This window comes from Orbicella faveolata, unplaced genomic scaffold (assembly GCF_042242905.1).
Source record: "Orbicella faveolata isolate gen_17 unplaced genomic scaffold, um_ofav_v1 contig_1, whole genome shotgun sequence".
Taxonomy (NCBI): Eukaryota; Metazoa; Cnidaria; class Anthozoa; order Scleractinia; family Merulinidae; genus Orbicella; species Orbicella faveolata.
This window is the reverse complement of record NW_028301536.1, coordinates 19411252-19432904: the sequence shown is the minus strand read 5'-3', so window position 1 is coordinate 19432904 and position 21653 is coordinate 19411252. Positions and strand designations below refer to the sequence as shown.

Below are 21653 nucleotides of genomic sequence, written 5' to 3'. Positions count from 1 at the left end.
AACGAGCCTTCAGAGAGGAGTACATAGTTCCTGGTGGGGTGTAATTAGTTTTCAAAAGAGACACCTTAACGTGAAAACGTTCTACCACCGTCCTACGCAAAGAGTACTTCAACACCATTCGCCACTGAGTATACCTTTATTTATAAACAACTAGACCTAGTTCTACTTACAAAAAAAATACAAAAGTGCAGTCTCGCTAAAAGCCTAGTTAACAGTTATAAACCCCAAGATACAAAATACTGTTAATAAAACCAGAGACAAAAATTGTAACTGCACCACCCAGTGCATTCAATATATCGCTATGGTCAGTAAGTGGGCTATGACATGAGTATAGAAGGGCTTTTGTAATCAGGTCCAGATCACCACCTACTTGTATTCAAAATGACTTCCTTACAAAACACTTTTCCATAGATACAAATTTTGTCGGACAGTGAAAGAAAATTTTCTCTCCCATTTTTGCTGTTTATCGAGAGCGTATGTTATTTACGTTTTGTCGAATTTGTCAATGAACATCAAAGGAACACATTAAAGGAAAGCATTCCCTCGAACTAGCAAAGACTAATTTCAAACACTGGGCTAATTAAACCTACTCAGTTATTCTTATTCTGACTACAGGATGTGAATATCATAAATGAATATATCACTTAGACAACGACTTGCTGTTCTTAAAACGCAATATATTTATTAATATTCAACCCACAGTACAATCCTAACCCCTACGATTTGCAATAAATTCCTAACAGGTTTCTCTCAAGTTTGTTCACCGACTGTCGAAAGTAATTAAACTTGCTATGATTTTGCATTTGCTATAAGCTCTAAATATTACGCTTAAAAAACTCACGAATCACGCTCTAACCAATCATAGCAAACATTTAGTGTTTCAACCAGTCACTGTAAGCAAACTTAAAGACAACTGTACCTTTGCTTACATGTTTCTCCTCGCTTGGCAAGCAAGAGTTTGGCAGCTTTTCTTCAAGTTCTTATTGGATCATTGGAGTATTTGCTGTGATTGGTCAGTTGTGATATCTTTAATATTGGACATACATGCTATAGTCAATTGACACCTGTAAAATCAAGGGATCCGCTGACCAACATCACGTGACCATATCGTGGGCTCAAGTTTAGAGCTCACTGTGGGTCACATGGTTGTTTGAAGTTGATCACTGCCGAAGTGTTGGTTTTCTAACGGATCGCGAGCTCGAGCCAGGTTGTTCAAAGAAAGTTAACATTAACCCAGGATTAAAAGTTAACCAAAGTATAAATTTCTCTTGAATAGAAATGTTTTTTAGTATGTTTTGTGTACTCTGAGATTATTGAAACTCAGAAAGGCAAGCAATCTAAACAGAAAACCTCAACAAAGAAATAAAAAAAAACTCAAATCAAAACTCTCATTTATACTGGGTTACATGTAGCTTAATCAGGCTTCAAACAACCCTGCCCACGATCTCCACTTTTAGGCTTAGCTAAATCTATATATTATTAATACATGGTCACATGGAAGCACTCAATGACAACATCGTTACCACCGTTTGATTTAATTAGCTTGATCTTGTCTATTTAGTAAATCTGAAAATTTGAGCTACATCCATTGCCTGGTCTCCTTAATAGTTGTATTATTGAAATTTTCTGATGAGCATGCAATCCCTTTAATATGAAAGTCTCCAGGCTACAATCTAACAGCAGTTGATATAATTTCACTTAATGTTCTCCAGCTTCAGAACCCAGGCCCATTTGGAAGGAAGCTTGTTTACAGGGATAGCAGGAAAAGTGACAATTATACCACCTTTGACACCTGCTGGTTTCCAGTCAAACTCTCTTTCATAACCCAGCATGGTAACTGTAGTGTGTTCAGTTGCCACTGGAGTTACAAGAGTGAGGTTCGTTGTAGCTGGCCACTCAAGGACAATGGCATACACAGCATCAGCTTTGGATGTGTACCTAGAAATAAATGAGAGCAGCTCTAGTTATTCTGTTGGGATCCTATATAACATTATAAAAAAGGTCATTCACAGAGTAACAAAGACTGAAAAAGGGAAAACTGCAGGGGACAACAAAATTCCCAGTGAAAGAGGAAGGTGAATTCATACAATGTAAATATCAGTGTACATGTCCGAAATCCGTAGTTGGCGTTACGCATTGCGTTACGCGTAGAGTTACGTATCTGGTCACGTGCTTAGCTTCAAGTTAATTGACAGATGAGTCATGTGCTTGAGAGCGAGAATGTTGGAGATGTTGATTGTGAATGAGAGAGAAAAGCACGAGTGTTTCAAAAAGATTGTTTACCTTGATAGTTCAAGATTGTACCGAGATTGTGAAGATATACAGTCCTCAGATTGAAGGAAATAAAGATTGTGAAGTCCTCATATGTGTGGATTTCTAGCACAGTGGTCCTTCGAGCCGGATTATCGAGCTTGAAGACGTCGACAAGATTGACCACGTGCGCGGACTGAAAATATGTCGGTCACCGACGCCATAGCGAAGAAAGTTAAAATCAGAGCTGCTCATAGAGGATCTGCGACGAAACTTCTTAATCGTTTGAAAGACAGGCTGAGTGATGACGAAAATCCAGTGGATAAATTCTGGTTGAAAGAATCAATTCAGTCGATGCGACTGAAGATAGAGTCACTCAAAACATTAGATGACCAAATAATTGACCTTATTGCAAGTGGAACGGCCGAGCATGTCGAAGAGCGTATCGAGAAAGAAATTGAGAACAGTGATGGAGTGAGAGCAGAGTTGAACGAAATCGTGATGAGAATGGAAGAAATGATGAGTAAATTTGATCCGCCACCGCCGATAGTTCAGCCGAGTGCTTTGTCACCGCCCGCTCAAGTTCATTCAAACATGGCGTCAGGAATCCCTCAGCAAAGCAAGGCGAAAGCAAGACTCCCCAAACTTGAAGTAAGGAAATTTCACGGGAAGATCCAAGAATGGCAAGAATTTTGGGACGCTTTCGAAAGCGCCATCGACCAAAACGAAGGCCTCACGGCCGTTGACAAATTCTCCTACTTGCGAAGTTTAGTCACTGAACCGGCCAGATCAACCATCGCGGGATTCTCCTTGACAGCAGCGAACTATGCGGCCGCTGTTGATGTTTTGAAGAAGAAGTACGGAAAGGAAACTGCCATACAGCGAGCTCATGTGAATGACTTGCTAAATTTAGCGCCGGTGTTCAGCGATAAGGATACAACTCGTTTGAGGAAACTATACGACAGTTGCGGCGCTCATTTTAGAGGTCTCAAGGCGCTCGGAGTGGATGAAACTACCTTCGCAGCAGTGGTAGTCCCCGCCGTTTTGCAAAAGTTGCCCGAAGCATTTCGCCTGACCATCACGAGGGGAGCCGACTTTCTGAACTGGTCGATGGAGGAATTGTTGAGCGCGTTTTTAAAGGAGTTGGAACTGAGGGAGGACCATTACTATGCAGTGTCCTCGGGTGGAAATACGCAGAACAGGAAGGACAGCAACACATTTCACACAAAGCAGGAAGTTGAGAACTGTGCGTTTTGCCTTGGGAGACACGCACCAGCGAACTGTAAGAAAGTGAGCGATGTGAATGCACGTAAGACTATTTTAGTTAAGTACGGTAGATGTTTCAAATGTTTGCACAGGGGGCACCGAGCCCGAGATTGTAAGTTGATTGAATTATGTAACAAGTGTGGGCGGTCCCACCACATTTCAATTTGTGATAAGCAGGATAAGCCAGCAGTCAGTGAATTTGAAGTTAGACCAGAGGCTAACCCTACCACTACTAGCCCCAGTAGTTTTCATGTTGGTGCGGGAGATCATGTAGCCCTACAGACTGCCCGTGCAGTCATCACCGGGGAGGGTCAGCCACTGAGGGTTAGAGTTTTGTTTGATGCCGGCAGTCATCGTTCCTTTGTCACAGCTGGAGTTGCTCGGCTTGCGTGGCTTCCTGTAACCAGGCAAGACTGGCTTGCAATAAGTACATTTGGGCAACACTCAAGGGATATGAAGCTAAGGGACGTCGTCCAAGTCAAGGTGAGTCCTATAGGGGGGGAGAGTTTCATTAACATGGAGGCATACGTAGTTCCAGAAATTTCTAGTATACCAAATACCCATGTAGAATTAGTAAAATCTGATTACCCCCACTTGAAAGGGATTTGGTTCTCTGATGTAAGTAAGGGAAGGGATGAGATGGTTATAGATGTATTGATTGGGGCAGACTACTTGTGGCATTTTCAGACAGGGTGCACAATTAGGGGTAAGTTTGACGAGCCCGTTGCTGTAGAAACGGAGTTGGGGTGGGTCTTGTCAGGGCCCATGAAGGGCCAAGACACATGTAGTGATGTACACTTCACCCAGATAAATTTCATTGCAAGCTCTGTTGAAGAGCAAGAAAGTCTAGAAGATGTTGGAAGATTGTGGGATCTGGAGACACTGGGTATTAGAGAGATTACTGACCAGGTTCATGAGTCATTTGAAAATAGCATCTCATTCAATGGGACCAGATACTCTGTTCGCTTACCTTGGAAGGAGGGGCACCCGGAACTTCCCAGTAATTATGGAACCAGTCTGTATCGTCTTAAAACTCAGATGCGAAGACTAGAGAAGGATCCTGAGATTCTCAAGGAGTATGGGAACATCATAGAAGACCAGCTACGAGTGGGGGTGATCGAAAAGGTAGCAGAGTTGGAAAAGGCCCCCAGGATTCATTACTTGCCTCACCAAACAGTTGTTCGCCAAGAGTCAGCTACTACCAAGGTAAGAGTGGTATATGATGCTTCCTCGAAAGAAAGTAAGAGTGTCGCATGTTTGAATGATTGTTTGCATGTTGGACCCCCTCTGACCCCCTTGCTTTACAACATTTTGCTTCGATTCAGGGAAAATAGAGTGGTCCTGGTAGGGGATATTGAAAAGGCTTTTTTAAATGTGGAAGTTGACCCAGAGGATAGAGATTGTCTGCGTTTCTTGTGGGTGGAGAAACCCCCTGATTTGTCGCAAGTTGTTGTCTACAGGTTTTGTAGGGTTGTATTTGGACTGAATGCATCACCCTTTTTATTGAATGCTACACTCCGACATCATGTCAAAAGGTATGAAATTTCAGACCCAAGGTTTGTAGCTAAGTTGTTGGATTCGTTTTATGTTGATGATTTTGTTGGTGGTGGAGCGACATCACAGGAAGGTATGGAGTTGTACCAGAAGACTCAGAGTCGAATGGCCGAAGGAGGTTTCAAACTCAGGAAATGGCTGACAAATGATTCACAGGTAAAGGCCAAAATGGCAACAAAAACCCAGATTGGTGATAAACAAGATGTGGTGACAGAGGAAGACATCAGTTATGCTAAGTCTTCTGTGGGCATGAAGTTGGGAAGCAAGGGCCAGAAGGTGTTAGGATGCGAGTGGGATTACGAAGCTGATGTCATCACTCTTGATCTGACGTTGATTGCGCAGCGCGCCGAAGGCTTACCTGCCACTAAGCGGAATACATTAAGGCTACTAGCAGGAGTCTATGACCCCTTGGGACTTATTAGTCCGGTTACAGTGAGTGTCAAGGTTATATTCCAAGAGATCTGTCGTCAGAAGTGTGGATGGGACGAACAGCTGGAGGGAGGGGTCAAGAAGGGCGTGGAAGATTGGATTAAGGGCCTCATTGACTGTCATAGGATTGATGTAAAACGTTGTGTTTATGACCACCCTCATGAGGAGGTGGAGGAGTGCTCACTGCATGGGTTCGCAGATGCAAGTAAGAAGGCCTATTGTGGTGTGGTGTACCTTGTTTATAGAACCCAGGTAGGTAGATATGTATGAATGTTGACTTCAAAGACAAGAGTGGCACCCTTGAAGGAGCTGTCAATTCCAAGGCTAGAGCTTATGGCAGCACTTATACTAGTGAAACTTAAGGTCAATGTTGAAGGTGCTCTTGCCTCGCAGCAGAGTGTTAAGCGTTCGAAACTGTGGCTGGACAGTCAGACTGCCTTGTTCTGGATTATGAACAGAGGGGAATGGAAACAATTTGTCAAGCACCGTGTGAACGAAATTTTGAAGCTGAGTGACAATGGAGATTGGAGGTACTGTCCAAGTCGAGAGAACCCTGCGGACATTGGGTCGAGAGGAATGTCTGCATCTGGTTTAAAGCAGAATGTATTGTGGTGGCAAGGTCCTGCTTGGTTAACAGAGTCAGAAAAGAGTTGGCCTTCAGAGGGATCAGTGTCACCTACCACTGAAAGTCAAGAACAAGAGAGGACGACCAGCGTCCTTGTGACCCGAACTGACCTGGTTGTGGGGATAGACAAGGTCATTGAAATTGACAAGTACAGTTGCATGAGGATGGTTTTGAGAGTGACAGCGTGGCTTAAATGGTTTTGCTTCAATGTGGCCAAGAAGACAAAGTCAGAGAGGAAGCATGGACCGCTATCCTTGCAAGAGCTGACGGAGGCAGAGATTGACTGGATAAAAGCAGCACAAAGAGAGTTAAAGTGTCAAGAGAACTACAAGCAGCTTTCTAACAAGTTTGGTCTTACTGAAGACAGTAAGGGTGTGATAAGATGCAAGGGACGGCTAGAGTATGCTGATTTGCCTGCGGAAGCGAAGGAGCCAATAATTTTACCCAAAGACCACCACCTGACATTCCTAGAAATTCAAAGATGTCACAAGAAGGTCCTTCACTGTGGAGTGAAGAGTACTCTTGCAGAACTGCGCACCAAATTCTGGGTTCCCAAGGGGAGACAAGTTGTGAAGAAGATATTGTCCCGGTGCGTGACATGCAAGAAGTGGGAGGGTACAGCATTTACCCAACCAGCGACTGCGAGTTTACCAGAATTTAGGGTCAATCCGGCCCCGCCCTTCTCAAAGGTTGGGGTAGATTTTGCTGGGCCAATGTATGTCAAAGGACGAGGAAAGCAGTTAAAGAAGGTTTATGTCTGCTTATTCTCATGCTGTGTTACTCGGGCACTGCACTTGGACTTAGTGGAAGATCTCTCGACTCCTACATTTCTGAGGTGTCTGAGGAAGTTCACCGCACGAAAAGGAACTCCCACCTTGATCGTGTCTGATAATGCAAAGACGTTCAAAGGAGCAGAGAGAGAGATATGCACACTTTTTCGACATCCTGAGGTAAGAGCAGAACTAGAAAACAAAGGTATCGAGTGGCGTTTCAACGTAGCAAAGGCCCCATGGTGGGGAGGGTTCTTCGAAAGGATGGTGAAAAGCGTTAAACGATGCTTGAGAAAGGTCATTGGAAATGCAAGACTTTCCTTTGACGAGATGTTGACAGTACTTGTGGAGGTTGAAGGTACCCTTAATTCAAGGCCCCTGACTTACGATGACAACAACCCATCAGAGGAGGTTCTTACCCCATCCCATTTGATACATGGAAGAAGGATTCAGTCATTACCAGAGGTACTAGAGTCAGAAGAAGAGTTTGGAGAAAGTAGTGCAACATATACCAGGAGGCACAAGTACCTGACTAAGAAGCTGCAACATTTTTGGAAGAGGTGGCAACGGGAATATTTAACTGCCTTACGGGAGAGTCATGAAAACAAAACTGCTGGGAAAGGAAGATCGCCTAAGGAAGGAGATGTCGTGGTAGTACATGAAGATGGAGTGAAGAGAGGCCTCTGGAAGATGGAAGTGGTAGAAGGGTTGATTTGTGGACGCGTCAAAGAGGTAAGAGGGGCACATGTGAGGGTAATCACCAAAGGGAGGGATGTTCATATAACTAGGCCTGTTCAGAAATTGTATCCGATTGAAGTTCATGCTGGGCTGAATGCAGGTAAGAGACAAGACACAAATCGAGTGCAACCAGCAAATTTGCAATGGAGCAGTCGGCCTCGCAGAGTGGCAGCTTTGGATGCGGCTAGAAGGATAAGCAGCCTGGCAAATCAGGAAAACGACTGACCTTGTGGCTGTATTCTTGACTCATACAAGTCAAGAGGGGGGAGAGTGTCCGAAATCCGTAGTTGGCGTTACGCATTGCGTTACGCGTAGAGTTACGTATCTGGTCACGTGCTTAGCTTCAAGTTAATTGACAGATGAGTCATGTGCTTGAGAGCGAGAAAGTTGGAGATGTTGATTGTGAATGAGAGAGAAAAGCACGAGTGTTTCAAAAAGATTGTTTACCTTGATAGTTCAAGATTGTACCGAGATTGTGAAGATATACAGTCCTCAGATTGAAGGAAATAAAGATTGTGAAGTCCTCATATGTGTGGATTTCTATCAGTACAGAATAGACCTTAGTCCCCAAACCACATGCAACATGAACACAATACTAAAGGGTGAATTCCCTTTGGAACAATGAAACGTTTTAATAAAAAAGAGAATTAAAGTTCAAAAATAAAGAAAAGTTTTACCTTAATGTCCTGGATTTAAAATCCTGCGCTGTCAAAACAAACCGTCAAAAACTGAAGTTTACTCCATACAACCTACCAGACAATTTTCTTATCAGTGTCCTTTTGAGCTCTCCAAGGTTTGGTGCTGTAAATAGCTTCACCATTCACAGACAGCCACTCTCCCATCTGCAGCAGACGTTCCTCAAATGCAGGCATGATGCGGCCGTCTGCTGTCGGGCCAACATTCAACAACATGTTACCACCACAGCTAACAAAAGGAAAGTAATAAAAACATTTGAAGAACTCCAAATGAAATTATGTACATGTGTTACAAAACCCAGCTGGAGAGAAACCAAAAAGTTGTCATTCTATCTATATGCCATCATAGCTTATGTGAATCCAAGAATTTGATTGGCTCTCTTGGCATTGGTTATTTGCTGATAGACCATGGTCCCATTCATGTTGCCTTCCAAAGGGAAAACGTTTCTTAACTTTGGCTAAATATATCTAAAATTATTATCGGCTTTTAACTGTTATCCTTTAAAGTATCAACCACAAGAACAATAAATAACCATTCATGCTTTCTATTGTCAGTTTTCGTTCTAAGAAATCCAGTAAGGATCCTCACCTTACAGTAGAAGCCAGTTGATATAACAGTTTATTGATGGTCAAATATGAGTTAATGTCTATGTTACGTCTGTAGCCCCAGGAACCCTTATCCACTGTTAGTGCATTCTCCCATTTGTGATTCTGAAGTTTACCTGTGGAAAAATGACGTGTTAGTAGCATTATGTTACAAGAATGTCTATTACTAGTCTCCTCTGCAGCCATTTTTTGGGATGTCACGCAGAGCGTTGCATGACATCCCAAAAAATGGCTGTGGAGGAGACTAGTCTATTACTGGCTGTATCTATTTATACACCTGGGTGGAAAGAGGCACTGAGAGCAACTGCCCACAAACACAATGTAGTGACCCTGGCCAGAACCTTTAGGCCACTATACATTCCCACTGAACTAACCTACTGAGATTGAAGTGATAATAATGTATTGGACAGCTAACAGTTTAAGTATTGGGTCTGCCCAGAGCTGTCTCTTGATGAGCCACAGCTAAAGCGGGAAAATGAACACCATTTCTTCAGGAAGGCTCCACGAAAAATATTTGGCTTTCTTAGGAATAATCTGAAAGGTCATCCATGCTTACTTCCCAAGTGTGATGTCAATCTCACTAATCTCTCACACCCAGTTCTTCCAATGAAACTGAACAGTACAGCAAATGACCCCAATATAATGTAATCATCATTAATTTTGCTAACTCAACTGATTTGAATGGTGATTAGTGTATGTCAGAAATTTGCCTTTTAATTTACTTGGTGAAAGCATAGGTGGGATGAACCCAACAAAAAAATTGAAATGTTTGTTTCCGATTAAGTTACAAATGGTTTAACTAAAGATTAGGTTCACTGGTTAATTTAGCCTCAAGATTAATAATTAATTAATTAATTTCTAATTATTAGAAACTCTAAATTGTGTGTTTCCAGAAACTATCCAGAAACTATCCATATCCACAGAGTATAATACAGGTTATTAAAAACTGGATCATTGGATGATACAATTTGAGAGTTTGGCTTAGCCATAATGGGTAATGAGCTATTATACAATGCTCTACAAATATGCCATGCATACCTATGATTTTTTTGGGTGTTTAAATTTTTTAGTTTAGTTTTCTATATTTTGGGGGCGTTTTAAATAAAACAATATTATTCCACTTGCGCTTGTTGGATATGAGATCATTATAGCCAACTTGACACTATGTGCCTTGTTGGTTATCTATAATCTCATATCCAATGTGCACTCATGGAATAACTATTGTTTGGCTATACATAGAGCCTTATTAAAGAATATACATTAGGTCGAAAAGTCAACAAAATTTAATACCTCTTGTGGGGTGCATGCCCAAAACTCAAATCACTATGACTCACCTGGATTGTAACGATCACCGCAAGTGAGTACACCACCATGATGGCAGCGGCATCCATTGTCACACCAACGATCATTTGTCACAATAGTGTCTTTAACAGGGCTTAACATGTGACAAAAAAAAATCAGTGAGAGAGGAATCAGAACATTACTGTTATTCGTTGAAATAATACAGAAACACTGAAAGTTTCTTCTTGCCTGGAAAAGTGTACTTTCATCGACTTTGAACAAAATTAATAAAAGCAGTTCAGGGTACATGTTAACTTTCAATCGGCATTTCAGTTTTAATGTATGCTATTTTTAAGAAATTATTGTGAAGAGATGATTGTAGCGCAATTTAACAAAAATTGTAGGCCTACACTGCATGCGTATAACTAGGTAACATTATCCCCAACTATATTGATTTATAGAGTAATTATTAAAAATCAAAGAAAAGCCCAAAACAAAGTTATGTTGACCTACGTGTATCACCAAGTGTCATATTTACCTTTCATTATAAAGCCATGCAAGAAATTCCCTGCTTCCCCAGTACGTGTCAGGTCCTTTGCAACCATCGGACCACAAGTATTCAGGTTTATATGTGTTGATCAGGTCATACAGTTCTGGCATAAGAACTTCCTGACATGAAATATTTAAATTCTTTAAATACTGACAGTTGTATGAATCAGTTAAGTGGGATTTTTAAGGGTCAGCAAGAATATCCTTGCAAACTTCATCCTTCCCTACTAAATGTTAATTCAAGTGGTACTTGAATGAAAAACAGAAAAGTGTGGAAAACTAAATGCCTTGTCGTCCTGCACAATCAAGTTACTCGATATCAATATCTTAACACTTTTGGATGGCATACCTTAACATACTCCTTTGTCTCAAAGTTATTGGCACGATCCTTCAAATAGAGAGGATGGAACCATTCAAAGAGGGAATGATACAATCCAAAAGTGATGTTGGTTTTACTTCTAATGGCAGTTGCTAGCTCCCCTGGAAATTAAAGAACAGACTGGTTACAGCAGGACACTTCACATTTGCGTGGAGTGTTGGACAAGCAAGAATGATGTGCCAGGTACAGTGTACTACTACAAGTCAATTCTGTCTCCTTGAATTCACTGGATTGGGACCAATTTTACCTTTTATGCAAATTAATACAAATACAAATCACTACAAAATATTAAATAACTGTCCCTACCCACAAGATCCCTGTGAGGTCCATTGTCAACAGAGTTCCAGTTCCATGATACATTTGATCTCCAATTTGTCCATCCTTCATGATGTTTACTGGTCAGGACATAATATCTAAAAGATAATTCAAATGTCTGAGCAATAAAATCCAAGTTAAACATTGAAATAGTGAGAAGAAAAATGTTTGTTAATAAGATTAGCACTGGACTACAATAATTTAAGTTCTGTGAGTCAACTATTTACCTCCCAAAGAAAACATTGCTGCAATGCTGGACATTTCTGTCATCATCGTCTGCTCCATTTCCCAAACTGGGAAACAGGGTCTTGAGGTTCTGTGATTATGCTATACTTTACACGATGGGGGGATTAGCCCCCTACAGGAGCCAGGGGAGGTCAATCTCTACCCTTTGACAATTCGACAAGGTTGAGCCTTAACCAGAGACCAGAGTCCCTGCCTACATACACTGTATATACTACACGTATGTAGCTATAGGGACCATTGAACTACACATGCAAACCTCATCGCGAAAGAAATCACTGGGCAGACAGCTATTATTGAGTACAAAATGAAGCTTGAGACTGCTATGAGCCAAGTCTTTTCTAAAGGAGCAAGCATGCAGACTAAATCACCACGTGAGAATAAAAGGGAAGACAAAAGGCAACCACTAACCACTCAAGCCTACATGTACCAGCATAACAGACATGAAAAAAAAACTGCAATTCAGAGCTCAATCACTCATCAAAGCTGACTAGTGTTACAATATAACTCCTTTACAAGAACTCACCTTGCACCAGACTTTGTCAAAAGGTCAGCCCATGCATCAGGATCAAAGAACTCCGCCCTGAACATTGGAGCAAAGTCTTGATACTCAAAGTTTGGTGGATAGTTTTCCTTCATGAATTCCACAAAGTCGGGTGTCTGGTCATGCTTCCAATGGTACCAAAACCATTCAGTTCCATAACTGGGAACTGAGTACACCCCCCAATGCATAAAAATACCAAACTTAGCCTCATCATACCAAGCGGGGAGAGGTCGTGAGTCCAGTGATTCCCATGTTGGTTTATATTGACTCAACACCACAGGGACAAGGGCAAAGATAAAGATGAATTGTACACTATTCATTTCCTGTTGACAAAGTCCCAGACTGAAGAGCTATCTTCTAGTAATTCTGAAAAAATAAAGAAAACAAAAAACAGCAATTAAAAGCTAATTATTTCCAGGCTGGATTAGGTTGACAGGGAAGCAAAATACAGTGGAATATAGTCAGGTGTAGGTGAGATTTCAAATATCCCAGCAGAACCCCTAGCCACACAGTCAAAGAGTATCTCCTGACACCACCGGTCCCAGGTGATATTTATATGGATGAGGGAGGGGCGGCAAAGGATTTGTGTGTGACACATGATGAGGGCAAAGCTTAAGTGTGTGATGCATAAGAAGCAACTAAAAGACATGGGAATTTTTAAAAAAAATCACTGCTCTGAGCAGTTAAAAGAGTAACTGTGATTCGTGACTTTTGTTAAACGGGATCACCCCCTCCCCTCCCCCACCCCTAGCCTTGCTACCCTCTTATGTAACCCACACGAAAGTTTTTCACTGGTTTTGATCTATTTATTCGGCTGAGTGCTGTTAGTTTGATGCTAATTTATTCTCAGTCAGGGTTAGGGTTAATATGGTTAAAAATCGATGGACTAGACTCAAACAAGTTTTGCGTGCAGCACAACAGTCGATCATGTGATTATCACAAGCGGAAGCCGAGTGACATAAACAATAACTACCTAGTACATTTTAATGTAAAAAGTAAACTGCAGGCATTTCTGAATGGCGAAAAAGCCGCTAGCAATATAAGGAACTTGAATAAAAAGAAAGTACAGCATAAACATTATAATTCTGCTCACCTCAAGTAAAACGTCTGTCTTTTTTGCGGATTAAACTGGATAACCTCCCGTGGTTCTTGAGGATCAAAAGGAGAAAATCACACAAAAGATAAGATATTAACTTTAAAAGTGATATCTTGAAACAAGCTCTTGTATAAGGCAAACTTGCAGGGTAAAAGTAGACTACACCTACAGTCTGCAGTTTGCAGTTCCCCGTTACCGTGCGGAATCGAGTGACTGCGGACGACCCTGCGCAACTCTGCGGCAACAATCCGGCAACGACAGAGCTGAAAAACGACTGCGCATGCGTAGGGTTTTGGCGGGTGAGTCGACGAGTGGTGGCATTTTCGATCGTTTGATCAATGCAAAGTTTTGGCGCCATTCGATGTTAATTTTTTGGACTAATATCATCCGAGAAAAATGGAGAAGATGGAACTTTCAATGTCATTTCAGTCAAGCAGATGTTCCTGATATCCTGAACATATTTCTGGCTATATTGACGGTCTAAACACAGCAAATTCTAGCAGACATCAGTCGCAGCGCCATGGTGAGTAGTGACCGCTTTACGCTTGTTAAGTTTATTTTGGATACCACTTACAGGTTAAAAAAGTGTAAATTTCAACTCCCTTGTTGTCAATACATCTATTCAAAGGTGTTTGCGGAAAGATTTCCGTATAACCCCATACATTTATTATGCATGCAGAATTATTAATTATGTATGCGCTCTATTGTTTTTGAAGACAATAGCAACTCCCTAAGGTATTGAATATATACATTGATAATTACTACTTACTGTGTGAACAAAAGAGGATTTGATTGCGCGCTGTGGCGCGCTATTGCGCGTTGTCTTTTCGTCGATTCTCTTCTTCCCCTAGCTCCCCTCTTCCCTCTTTTTCTCCATGTTACCCAGGTTCCTTACGGATTTTTTTTTCCTTTTTTTTTCTTGTATATCATCAGGTCTCGAACCACTTACCTTTCGCACACCTCTCGCTTACCAGTCTCTCTTCTACACCACTACACTACGAGGTTCAGTTGAGAATTACCCCTCCAAAAATAATTTTTATTTTACTTGACTAGTTCGCATTCCAAAAAATTAACATTACAATTTACTTATTCATGTGTTTAACACATGTTGCACGCTGCACGAAAACATGCATCGCATGTGCGGGTCCCTGGTGAATAAAAGGTGGGGGGGGCAGGGGGGTGGGGGGTGATTTCTTTCTTTCTCCCAATCGCTTCTCACAGTCAACCACAGCCTAAACTTCGTAGAACCAGACAGAGCTGCGCCCACTAAGTGCATTGAAAATACATGGTGGGGAGTCAAATGAAGTATGCCTTGTACAGGAACATCCAAAGATCTCTTCGAAAGCTATCTACAGGAATGGTCGTGGCGTCAGCACTATGGAGATGATCCTTTTGGAAACATTATCAAGCATATCGCCGACTTATACGAAGTGCGCAAAGATGCGTAAAGTGTTCCTCGTACCACTGTATGCACAGGTCGTGATCTGATCGCCACTTCATGGAGGAAAGAAACAAAATATACAGCTTCATCGCATGGGTCTGAATTCAAGGAAGGAAATCAAAGGGAAAAAAATGCGGAGAGACGCGGCAGGTAAGCTAGAATTTTATTTCACTTTGTTTACATTTACAAAAATTAGTATAATAGTCGCTAACCCGCGCAAAAGATTATAGCTAACCGCAAGCAGCCGGTTTTGCTTAGGCCTAAAACAGTATTTTAAGCTTTTTTAAACTAGCGAACAGGTCTAAATCGCTATTATTTAAAGCAGTTTTAAGTCTGCTCTCAGTTTACAAATACGGTAAATGCGCCCAAAATTATGATATTTCGTTTCGGTTTTCCGTAATTTAGACCTAAAACTCAAAAAATCGAAAAAGTCTCCAAGAAATCGTTCCGTTTTTGCGTATTTTAGATAGAAAATTCGAAAAAAATCTAAGTCTAAAAGTATGCGACACTTAGAAAAAAATGGTAAAATTTAGAGTTATTCAAATCAGATAAGTCTCAAAGGAGCGCTATTGTTTTCGCTATTGTTCAGTTAAACAAAGAGCTGTATGCATAATAAATGTATGGGGTTATACGGAAATCTTGCCGTGTTTGCTCTTTACAAATAATTATATATAGATGTAACCGACCCGCAAGAATAAACCTGCCACGTAAGCTCGCATTTGAGCACATCAGCTTACAGTTGTACTTGAGCACTCGTTGCATGCTTTTGAACTTCACGGGAACAAACTGTAAAGGAAATGATTCCCTTCTTCATGTTGAAATATTTATGTATTTACCCTGCCACTCAACATTCCTGGAGATATGACAGAAAAATTAATGGAACGCTGAGTATTCTTGTGAAATTGAACATAGAATTTGGAAAGGTAAAAAAATATCTGCTCTCATGGGCTGACCTTGACTTTGCGGATTTAAGCTTATATTTCGCTAATAACGAGTCTATAAAGGCTTACTTTCTGGATACAGTAGTCGGAGTTCAAATTCAGTTTGGTGCACATTTCTACAGATGCCTTTCCTTATTTATCTCCCCGTCAATTTAGTAAGTAACTATAAAAATTGGTCAATGGAGCCTGAAATATGCACGGAAATGCTCAAAACTTTGAGTGAAAAACTGTGCGCAAAATTTCCCTCAACCAAACGGTAAGAATTGCCTGTCTCGATGATGCTTTCTCGGAAATTCTTGAACTGGAAGCAAGCCCAGTAGAAGGTCAATCACTGCAGCAAAAATATAAGAAAGGGAGAAAAAGGAAAGGAGAAAAAAAATGAATAAAATAAAAACGAAAAGTTTACAGATGTAAACCACACTTTCTCTTTGATTTCTGCATATGCCCTGGCCAAAATGTCGTAAAACGCGATGCTGGTGGAAAGAAAGGCATGCTGTCCTGTTCCAACTGCTATTTGAGTAGATTGCAGCTAATTTGGCTCATATCCAGCCTGAAAATGTCCAAAATGTTCAAAAAACGCTTTTTAGACAAAAAGCTCCGGGAGTTAATGGGTTAAAAAGTAGTTTAAATAGTGGAATTTAGGAAGCTAGCAAAATATATGCTAAAAATGCTAAAAAGCTGGGAAAAGTTTAGTGAGTGTTAGTGAAACTTTACATTAGTGACTGTACCAAGAGTGAACTGAAAATTGTTGACTTGCTTGAACCAAGAAAGTAATTCGAAGGAGTACTGCCATTCTGCAAAAGCTGTATTGGGCTCCACTGTTCCCATGTAAGTGGCTGTCTAAGAGGAAAACATCTTGTGTGGTTGGAATGAAGATGACAGTATTGGAATTTAAAATAAAAATAGATGTTTTGCTGTGTGTTAAAGCAGTTCTCCAGTGAAAAGGTAAATTAGCTGCAGGACTTGCTTCAGGGATAATGCTAACAGGCATTTCAGGTCCTACAATGGTGCCACCAATTACATTGTTTAATACAGTAGATGATTGTAGAGCTTGTAAACACCAAATGTTTGAGGAATGATTTGTGTCACTGAGTCATAGATGCTGTTACCCACTAAAATCCCTTGCACAATTAGCTGGTACACCCATGTCTGGCTCAGTGGACTGTTGAGCAGAGGAATTTGAACATTTTCTGAAAAGAACCTTTTGCTAAACAAAAGTTCAATAAAAGTACAGGCATTGCTTCCTTTTTTTTCCTAGAATTGTGGACTGTGAAATACTGCTTGGGAATGACCAGAAAGTGACATTGCCATGATGGTTTGGAGGGATGATAATGAGTGTTAGAACTCAAGAAGAGCTGTCAGAGGGAGACGAGGTATTTGTAGCTGAAGGTTGACTTCTGGATGAATGATTGGCCCGGGATGGAAGAAGGATAGTTTCATAAGTATCCAGGATGCTTTTAACCTTTTGAGACCATTCTGGTGAGGTGTAGAAAAGTTCAGCGTCAGATATGTTCAAGCCTGTAAGTGGTGCATAATTGCTGTCATCTTTATGGAGTTCATCATCATCACCATTTTCTCTTTCATTAGCATTTTTAGACAACAAAAGCCCATTGTTGAAGGTGTTTGCTAACTTTTGAACTTTTTTCTTCAGAGGTTCAGCACAGATTGGGCAGCAATGATTTGAAGGCAAGCAAGCTTGGTGAAAGCAGTGGAAGCAGGCCAGTCTAACAATGGTAACTGTTTCTCTTGTGCAAGTTGGAAAATCACAATAAATATCTGGGTGAGGTTGTTGGCCTGGCTCTACATCATCGAGATTATAACTTAGTGGAAAACACTTAGTGTCTACTGTGGTTTCAAACGTTGGGAGATGGTACAGTGGCTTCCCTTTTGGTCTTCCATTATTTGCAACTGGACGTTCAACCTGAGTCAAATAAATGAAATGTTGAAAAGTTAAATTGTGTGCATGTCAGTGGTACATGTACATTTATTATGAGGAAAACATGATGTTAGTAATTTTGTTCGTTTGTTTTTATTTTCCATTTTTTAAGTCAGAGATGTTATCAGTATTCATTAATTATGTTTGTTTATTTTAATATTCATTCTATTGTTTGGTACATTTTATATCTATATCTGCATATCCTTATCGTACATATCTAAGAATCATGTAAAGAAGCCTAAACCACGCATTTTAATTAAACTGTCTTAACACACCTCAGGAATTTGACAATACTTTAGAAATGTGGAAAATGCTTGCTTGCAGCTTGTGTTTTTCAATTTTTCTTGCATCATCAAATTCTCATATTGTTTTATTATGGTATAATAAATGGTTTAGACTTCTGTATTTATTAATTTCATGACTTTTTTTTATTTTCAGGATTGTTACCTGGTATGATTTGTGGCAGTTCTGTGAAATGCTCTTAAACAGATCAAGAAGAAATTCTGCACTTTTCCCTGCAATAAGCCACAAGTTGGATTCACTCTGCTGACCATGGTGGTACTGTGGAACAAAGGACTGGACAAAGGAACTTATTTGTACCGGTTTTATATTTGCATGTCACAAGAAACTCAGAAATACGTGCCACTCATTTTAAAGGGCGTTCTTATTGTAACCTCCCAGTAACCATACCTTTTGAGGAGGGCTGTAATTGAAATTAAATTAAATTAATTAGCCAAAATGGCTTTTTTTCAATGATATTCTTTGGTAGTGTGCATGAAGCCATTTGTTGATTAGAATTGCTTATTTATTTGCAGACTGACCTCATTTACTCTCTGCAACTGTTGTGATATGTAGTTGGCATGATCTTTAGCAAGGTCTGCTTTTAACTGCTGCGCGTTCCTAGGCGTGGTGCTGTATCCTAAAATCTGACCAGCAGATAGGCCTTGCAAGGACATGCCACAACTAGCTGTGTATAAGCCACTGTCCTTTTGCAATGCAGATGTTTTTTGTGACCTGTCATGTAGGTAAAAGTAATTTGCTTCTATTGTTACAACCCCTATGAAATGAAAAACAATTTTCTTACAGGTAGCTCACTTCATTTAAAGTTTGTTACCTAAAATAGGCCATTATGTGGAGTAGGGACACCACTCTCTGCTCTTGCATCTCTCTCCTTCTGTTGGACAAACTTTTTCTTCCACTTAAACAGTTAAGGATGTCCTCAAAGAGTCCAGGGCTATTTTTGTCTGTAAACTGTTTCATTGCCTCTGGATTGTAAATTTTCTGGTCTGGGGTGGTTATTTGATGTCTGTACAGGGCCTTTTGAAATGCTTCCAACCTCTTTTCAATTGTTGACTCTGTAATAGAAAAATCAACCATGACAAAAATTAAAATATTTTTGTGAGAAGTATAGAGTTTTTGTTATGATGCTAAATTTTAATTCAAGCAGATTCAAAACAGTAAAAACACCTTTTATCTCTGCGAGCTGTTGTGTTGCCACATGAAGCTGTGTTTGCAAGGTGCAGCACTTTTGTGTCTCCTTTCTGAGCAACAAATCCATTTCCTCCGGTGACTTCTAGGAGGAATGCAACAAGCGGTTTGTTATTTCGAACTGATTTTACATAGCTGGCATCAAATATGATACAAAATTATGAGAAGTACCTGTTTTGGCATGGGTGAGGTGTGATGGGATGTCACATCAGTACTTTTTCTCTGAAATCATCTAAAGGAACTTATTTGTACCGGTTTTACATTTGCATGTCACAAGAAACTCGGAAATATGTGCCACTCATTTTAAAGGGCGTTCTTATTGTAACCTCCCGGTAACCATACCTTTCGAGGAGGGCTGTAATCTTGTTCATCTTTAAACAATTGGTCTGCATTTTTCCTACAACTGGAACACCATCGCACACCAGGACGGTAACCACTCGTAGTACGTCCGATGCGGTCAAACATTTCATAAAACCTCGCTGGTATGTTGGCTGAAATATCAGTTGAGTGCACAGGAAGTGGACATGCACAAAAACCATGTGCTTCGCGGTTTATTCTGGTCCAGTGTCGAGTACATGCCCAGCTGTTCGTAGTGCCACCGACATACCTTGCTATTGCAGCATTGAACCTCCGCATTTTCCCTTTGCATTCCTCGCCTTTTCTGGTTTTTCTATGGTACCAACAGGTCCGCTCACCGTAAGTTTCCGTGAACATCAAACTCATTAACATAATCTGCAACACGAGCCGCATTTTCGCGGCACGAACTCCGACTTCGCGGCAAAATTTCGATGAGTGTTCAAGGAGGGAAGTGTGGTGTTCAGGAGATATGTTTTAGAACTAATATCGACCGGTCTGAAAGGAAAGTTTCAAGCTTAACCTTTTTTACTTACTCCTTAGCCCAAGCGAAAACTCAGCGCTCTTAAATTTTTCAAAAATGCCGCCATTTTAGGTATACGTTGCTATGGTTTTATGTTGTCTTTCCCAGTTTCTCGGCGCGCGCGAATGAGCATGCGCAGTCGTTTTTCAGCTCTGTCTCCGGCAACAAGAGAAACTTGTCTTGTGAGCCGCCTGTCTCGCAATGTCAGCGGGGCTTTATCGTAAAGAAATTTGATCCCAGATCCCTAGGAGATCTCACGGGTCCAGGGGGCGGGGCGGCTCATAGGGCAGTTTGTTGGGGCGGGACAAAGAGTAAATGCGAGAACACTGAGTACTGGCCCAGCAAAAATTGAAGAGCAACTTCAATTTTGTCGGGCTTACTTCGTCCCGACCCAACCAACTGCCCCTGGGTCTCCGAGGATGTCTTGGACTGGAATTGTCACTGATTCGAGGCTGGTTTCCTTTCGGTGAGTCCCTTCCCAAAAATATCCACCTCAACAGATATATGTCAACAAAGGGAAACGTGTGTGCATGATTTGAACGAACAATATTGGGCTTGGAAAAATCAGTTTTGAGTTGAGAAAAAAGGACGGTTTTGGTATAAGAAAAAACTGGTTTTGATGACGATAGTGATAGTGATGAAAGAGAAACATAAAAGTCAGAAATAAACATTAAACCAAGCCAAAGCTACCCTGGTCGCAGAGGTTTTTCTTGATTTTTCTCTCCTCTTGATTTTTCTCCTCATGACAGAGCTGCGAGAGAGCCGCGAAGCGGTGAAAACACGAGTGGCGAAGCGGCGAGAAAGAAATGAAAAAAATCATATTCTTTCTCGCCGCTTCGCGACTCGTGTTCGCCGCTTCTCGAAAAGATGAAAAATCAAGAAAAACCTCTAGGACCAGGGTATATAAGCCAGAGCCTATTGTCAGGCTATTGTAGCTACCGCCTTTGCGTGCGCAATTTCTGTACAGTCAATAAAGGTCAATAAAGATAACAGCCCCATAAATGTCATATTTTTTTTTAGCTAAAATAGTATTCTACATTAATATTTAGTCGTGTTACTTGGCCAGTGTTCAGAAGCCAAACTGATTTGTTCATAGTTATAATACTTCACTGTTGCCGTGCGTCTGTTCAGTAATTCATACAGAAGGCGTAAAAATCTGGTAAGAACATCAGTGACACACTTGGCTCTCGTCTCGTGAGCCACTTTTGCTGTTCTTACCACATTTTCACGTCATCTGTGATGAATTACTGAACAGACGCATGGAAACATTTGGAATCTATTTGGATAAACAGGCACAGTCGAACCTGTAAAAACGGCCCTGTATTAAGCGGCCAGTTTTCAAAGTCCCGATTTTTCGCTCATACAAAGGCTGTCTTTGTTACCTGTATCTCTGTTAGACGGCCGCGGCCGCCCTCTAGCAGTCCTATGTTTGTCTCTCTTTGCTATTTTACATGTATTAAGGGGCCTAAACCACGTCATTTTCTGCGGTATTTTATTGTGGTTAAAATGCAGTCCATCATCACTATAAAGAAATAGCATGTACAAAGCTACTTTAAGCTGATAATCGGCCATTTAGTATCGTTAAGGTCCGTTAACGCTTTCCAGATGTCCGCAATGTGCTGAAGTACAG

At 40.9% G+C, this 21653-nt stretch overlaps 4 protein-coding genes and 1 long non-coding RNA gene across 9 annotated transcripts; 3 read left to right on the top strand and 2 right to left on the bottom strand.

Annotated features, from left to right (window-relative positions):
• Window positions 1-117: 117 nt before the first annotated feature.
• Window positions 118-13602, bottom strand: LOC110056973 (alpha-L-fucosidase-like). 2 transcript variants are annotated; one of them, XM_089294043.1, is made up of 10 exons: window positions 13510-13602; window positions 13338-13392; window positions 12227-12610; window positions 11449-11555; window positions 11113-11243; window positions 10753-10883; window positions 10268-10368; window positions 8917-9049; window positions 8386-8556; window positions 118-1938 (listed from the first exon to the last, which is right to left on the bottom strand). In XM_089294043.1, the coding sequence occupies exons 3-10, from the start codon at window positions 12562-12564 to the stop codon at window positions 1695-1697; spliced, it is 1356 nt and encodes a 451-aa protein (XP_089150169.1). In that variant the 5' UTR covers window positions 12565-12610; window positions 13338-13392; window positions 13510-13602; the 3' UTR covers window positions 118-1694. The 2 variants fall into 2 exon arrangements, with proteins under 2 accessions (XP_089150169.1, XP_089150173.1); XM_089294047.1 differs by having other exon boundaries at window positions 13506-13595.
• LOC149118337 (uncharacterized) lies at window positions 2113-5769 on the top strand. Its single transcript, XM_089294092.1, has 2 exons — window positions 2113-3252; window positions 3691-5769. Exons 1-2 carry the CDS (start codon window positions 2455-2457, stop codon window positions 5767-5769), a joined length of 2877 nt encoding a protein of 958 aa, XP_089150218.1. The 5' UTR covers window positions 2113-2454.
• On the top strand, window positions 5770-8159 carry LOC149118336 (uncharacterized). Its single transcript, XM_089294036.1, has one exon. The coding sequence runs from the start codon at window positions 5770-5772 to the stop codon at window positions 7855-7857; it is 2088 nt and encodes a 695-aa protein (XP_089150162.1). The 3' UTR covers window positions 7858-8159.
• Window positions 13603-13610: 8 nt separating the features above from the next.
• LOC149118335 (uncharacterized) lies at window positions 13611-19066 on the top strand. 4 transcript variants are annotated; one of them, XR_016208582.1, is made up of 5 exons: window positions 13611-13863; window positions 14274-14931; window positions 16981-17242; window positions 17374-17455; window positions 18097-19066. It is a non-coding gene; the product is annotated as an uncharacterized LOC149118335 (long non-coding RNA). The 4 variants fall into 4 exon arrangements; XR_016208581.1 differs by lacking the exon at window positions 14274-14931 and having other exon boundaries at window positions 13615-13863; XR_016208579.1 differs by lacking the exon at window positions 13611-13863 and having other exon boundaries at window positions 13870-14931.
• LOC149118334 (uncharacterized) lies at window positions 18115-20192 on the bottom strand. Its single transcript, XM_089294067.1, has 5 exons — window positions 19489-20192; window positions 19318-19368; window positions 19126-19231; window positions 18773-19013; window positions 18115-18672 (listed from the first exon to the last, which is right to left on the bottom strand). Exons 1-5 carry the CDS (start codon window positions 19894-19896, stop codon window positions 18450-18452), a joined length of 1029 nt encoding a protein of 342 aa, XP_089150193.1. The 5' UTR covers window positions 19897-20192; the 3' UTR covers window positions 18115-18449.
• Window positions 20193-21653: the final 1461 nt, after the last annotated feature.

Bases quoted from the DNA above. Each gene is read 5' to 3' on its own strand.
- LOC149118337 (XM_089294092.1), top strand. From the start codon at position 2,455: ATGTCGGTCACCGACGCCATAGCGAAGAAAGTTAAAATCAGAGCTGCT. The intron at 3,253-3,690 runs GTGGATGAAACT...ATTTGTGATAAG, and splicing joins GAGGTCTCAAGGCGCTCGGA to CAGGATAAGCCAGCAGTCAG.
- LOC149118336 (XM_089294036.1), top strand. From the start codon at position 5,770: ATGTTGACTTCAAAGACAAGAGTGGCACCCTTGAAGGAGCTGTCAATT.
- LOC110056973 (XM_089294043.1), bottom strand. From the start codon at position 12,564: ATGAATAGTGTACAATTCATCTTTATCTTTGCCCTTGTCCCTGTGGTG. The intron at 10,884-11,112 runs GTATGCCATCCA...ATTTCATGTCAG, and splicing joins AGACAAAGGAGTATGTTAAG to GAAGTTCTTATGCCAGAACT. The intron at 10,369-10,752 runs GTAAATATGACA...TCACATGTTAAG, and splicing joins GCATGGCTTTATAATGAAAG to CCCTGTTAAAGACACTATTG.
- LOC149118334 (XM_089294067.1), bottom strand. From the start codon at position 19,896: ATGCGGCTCGTGTTGCAGATTATGTTAATGAGTTTGATGTTCACGGAA. The intron at 19,369-19,488 runs GTATGGTTACCG...AGATGATTTCAG, and splicing joins ATTACAGCCCTCCTCGAAAG to AGAAAAAGTACTGATGTGAC. The intron at 19,232-19,317 runs GTACTTCTCATA...CATTCCTCCTAG, and splicing joins CCTCACCCATGCCAAAACAG to AAGTCACCGGAGGAAATGGA.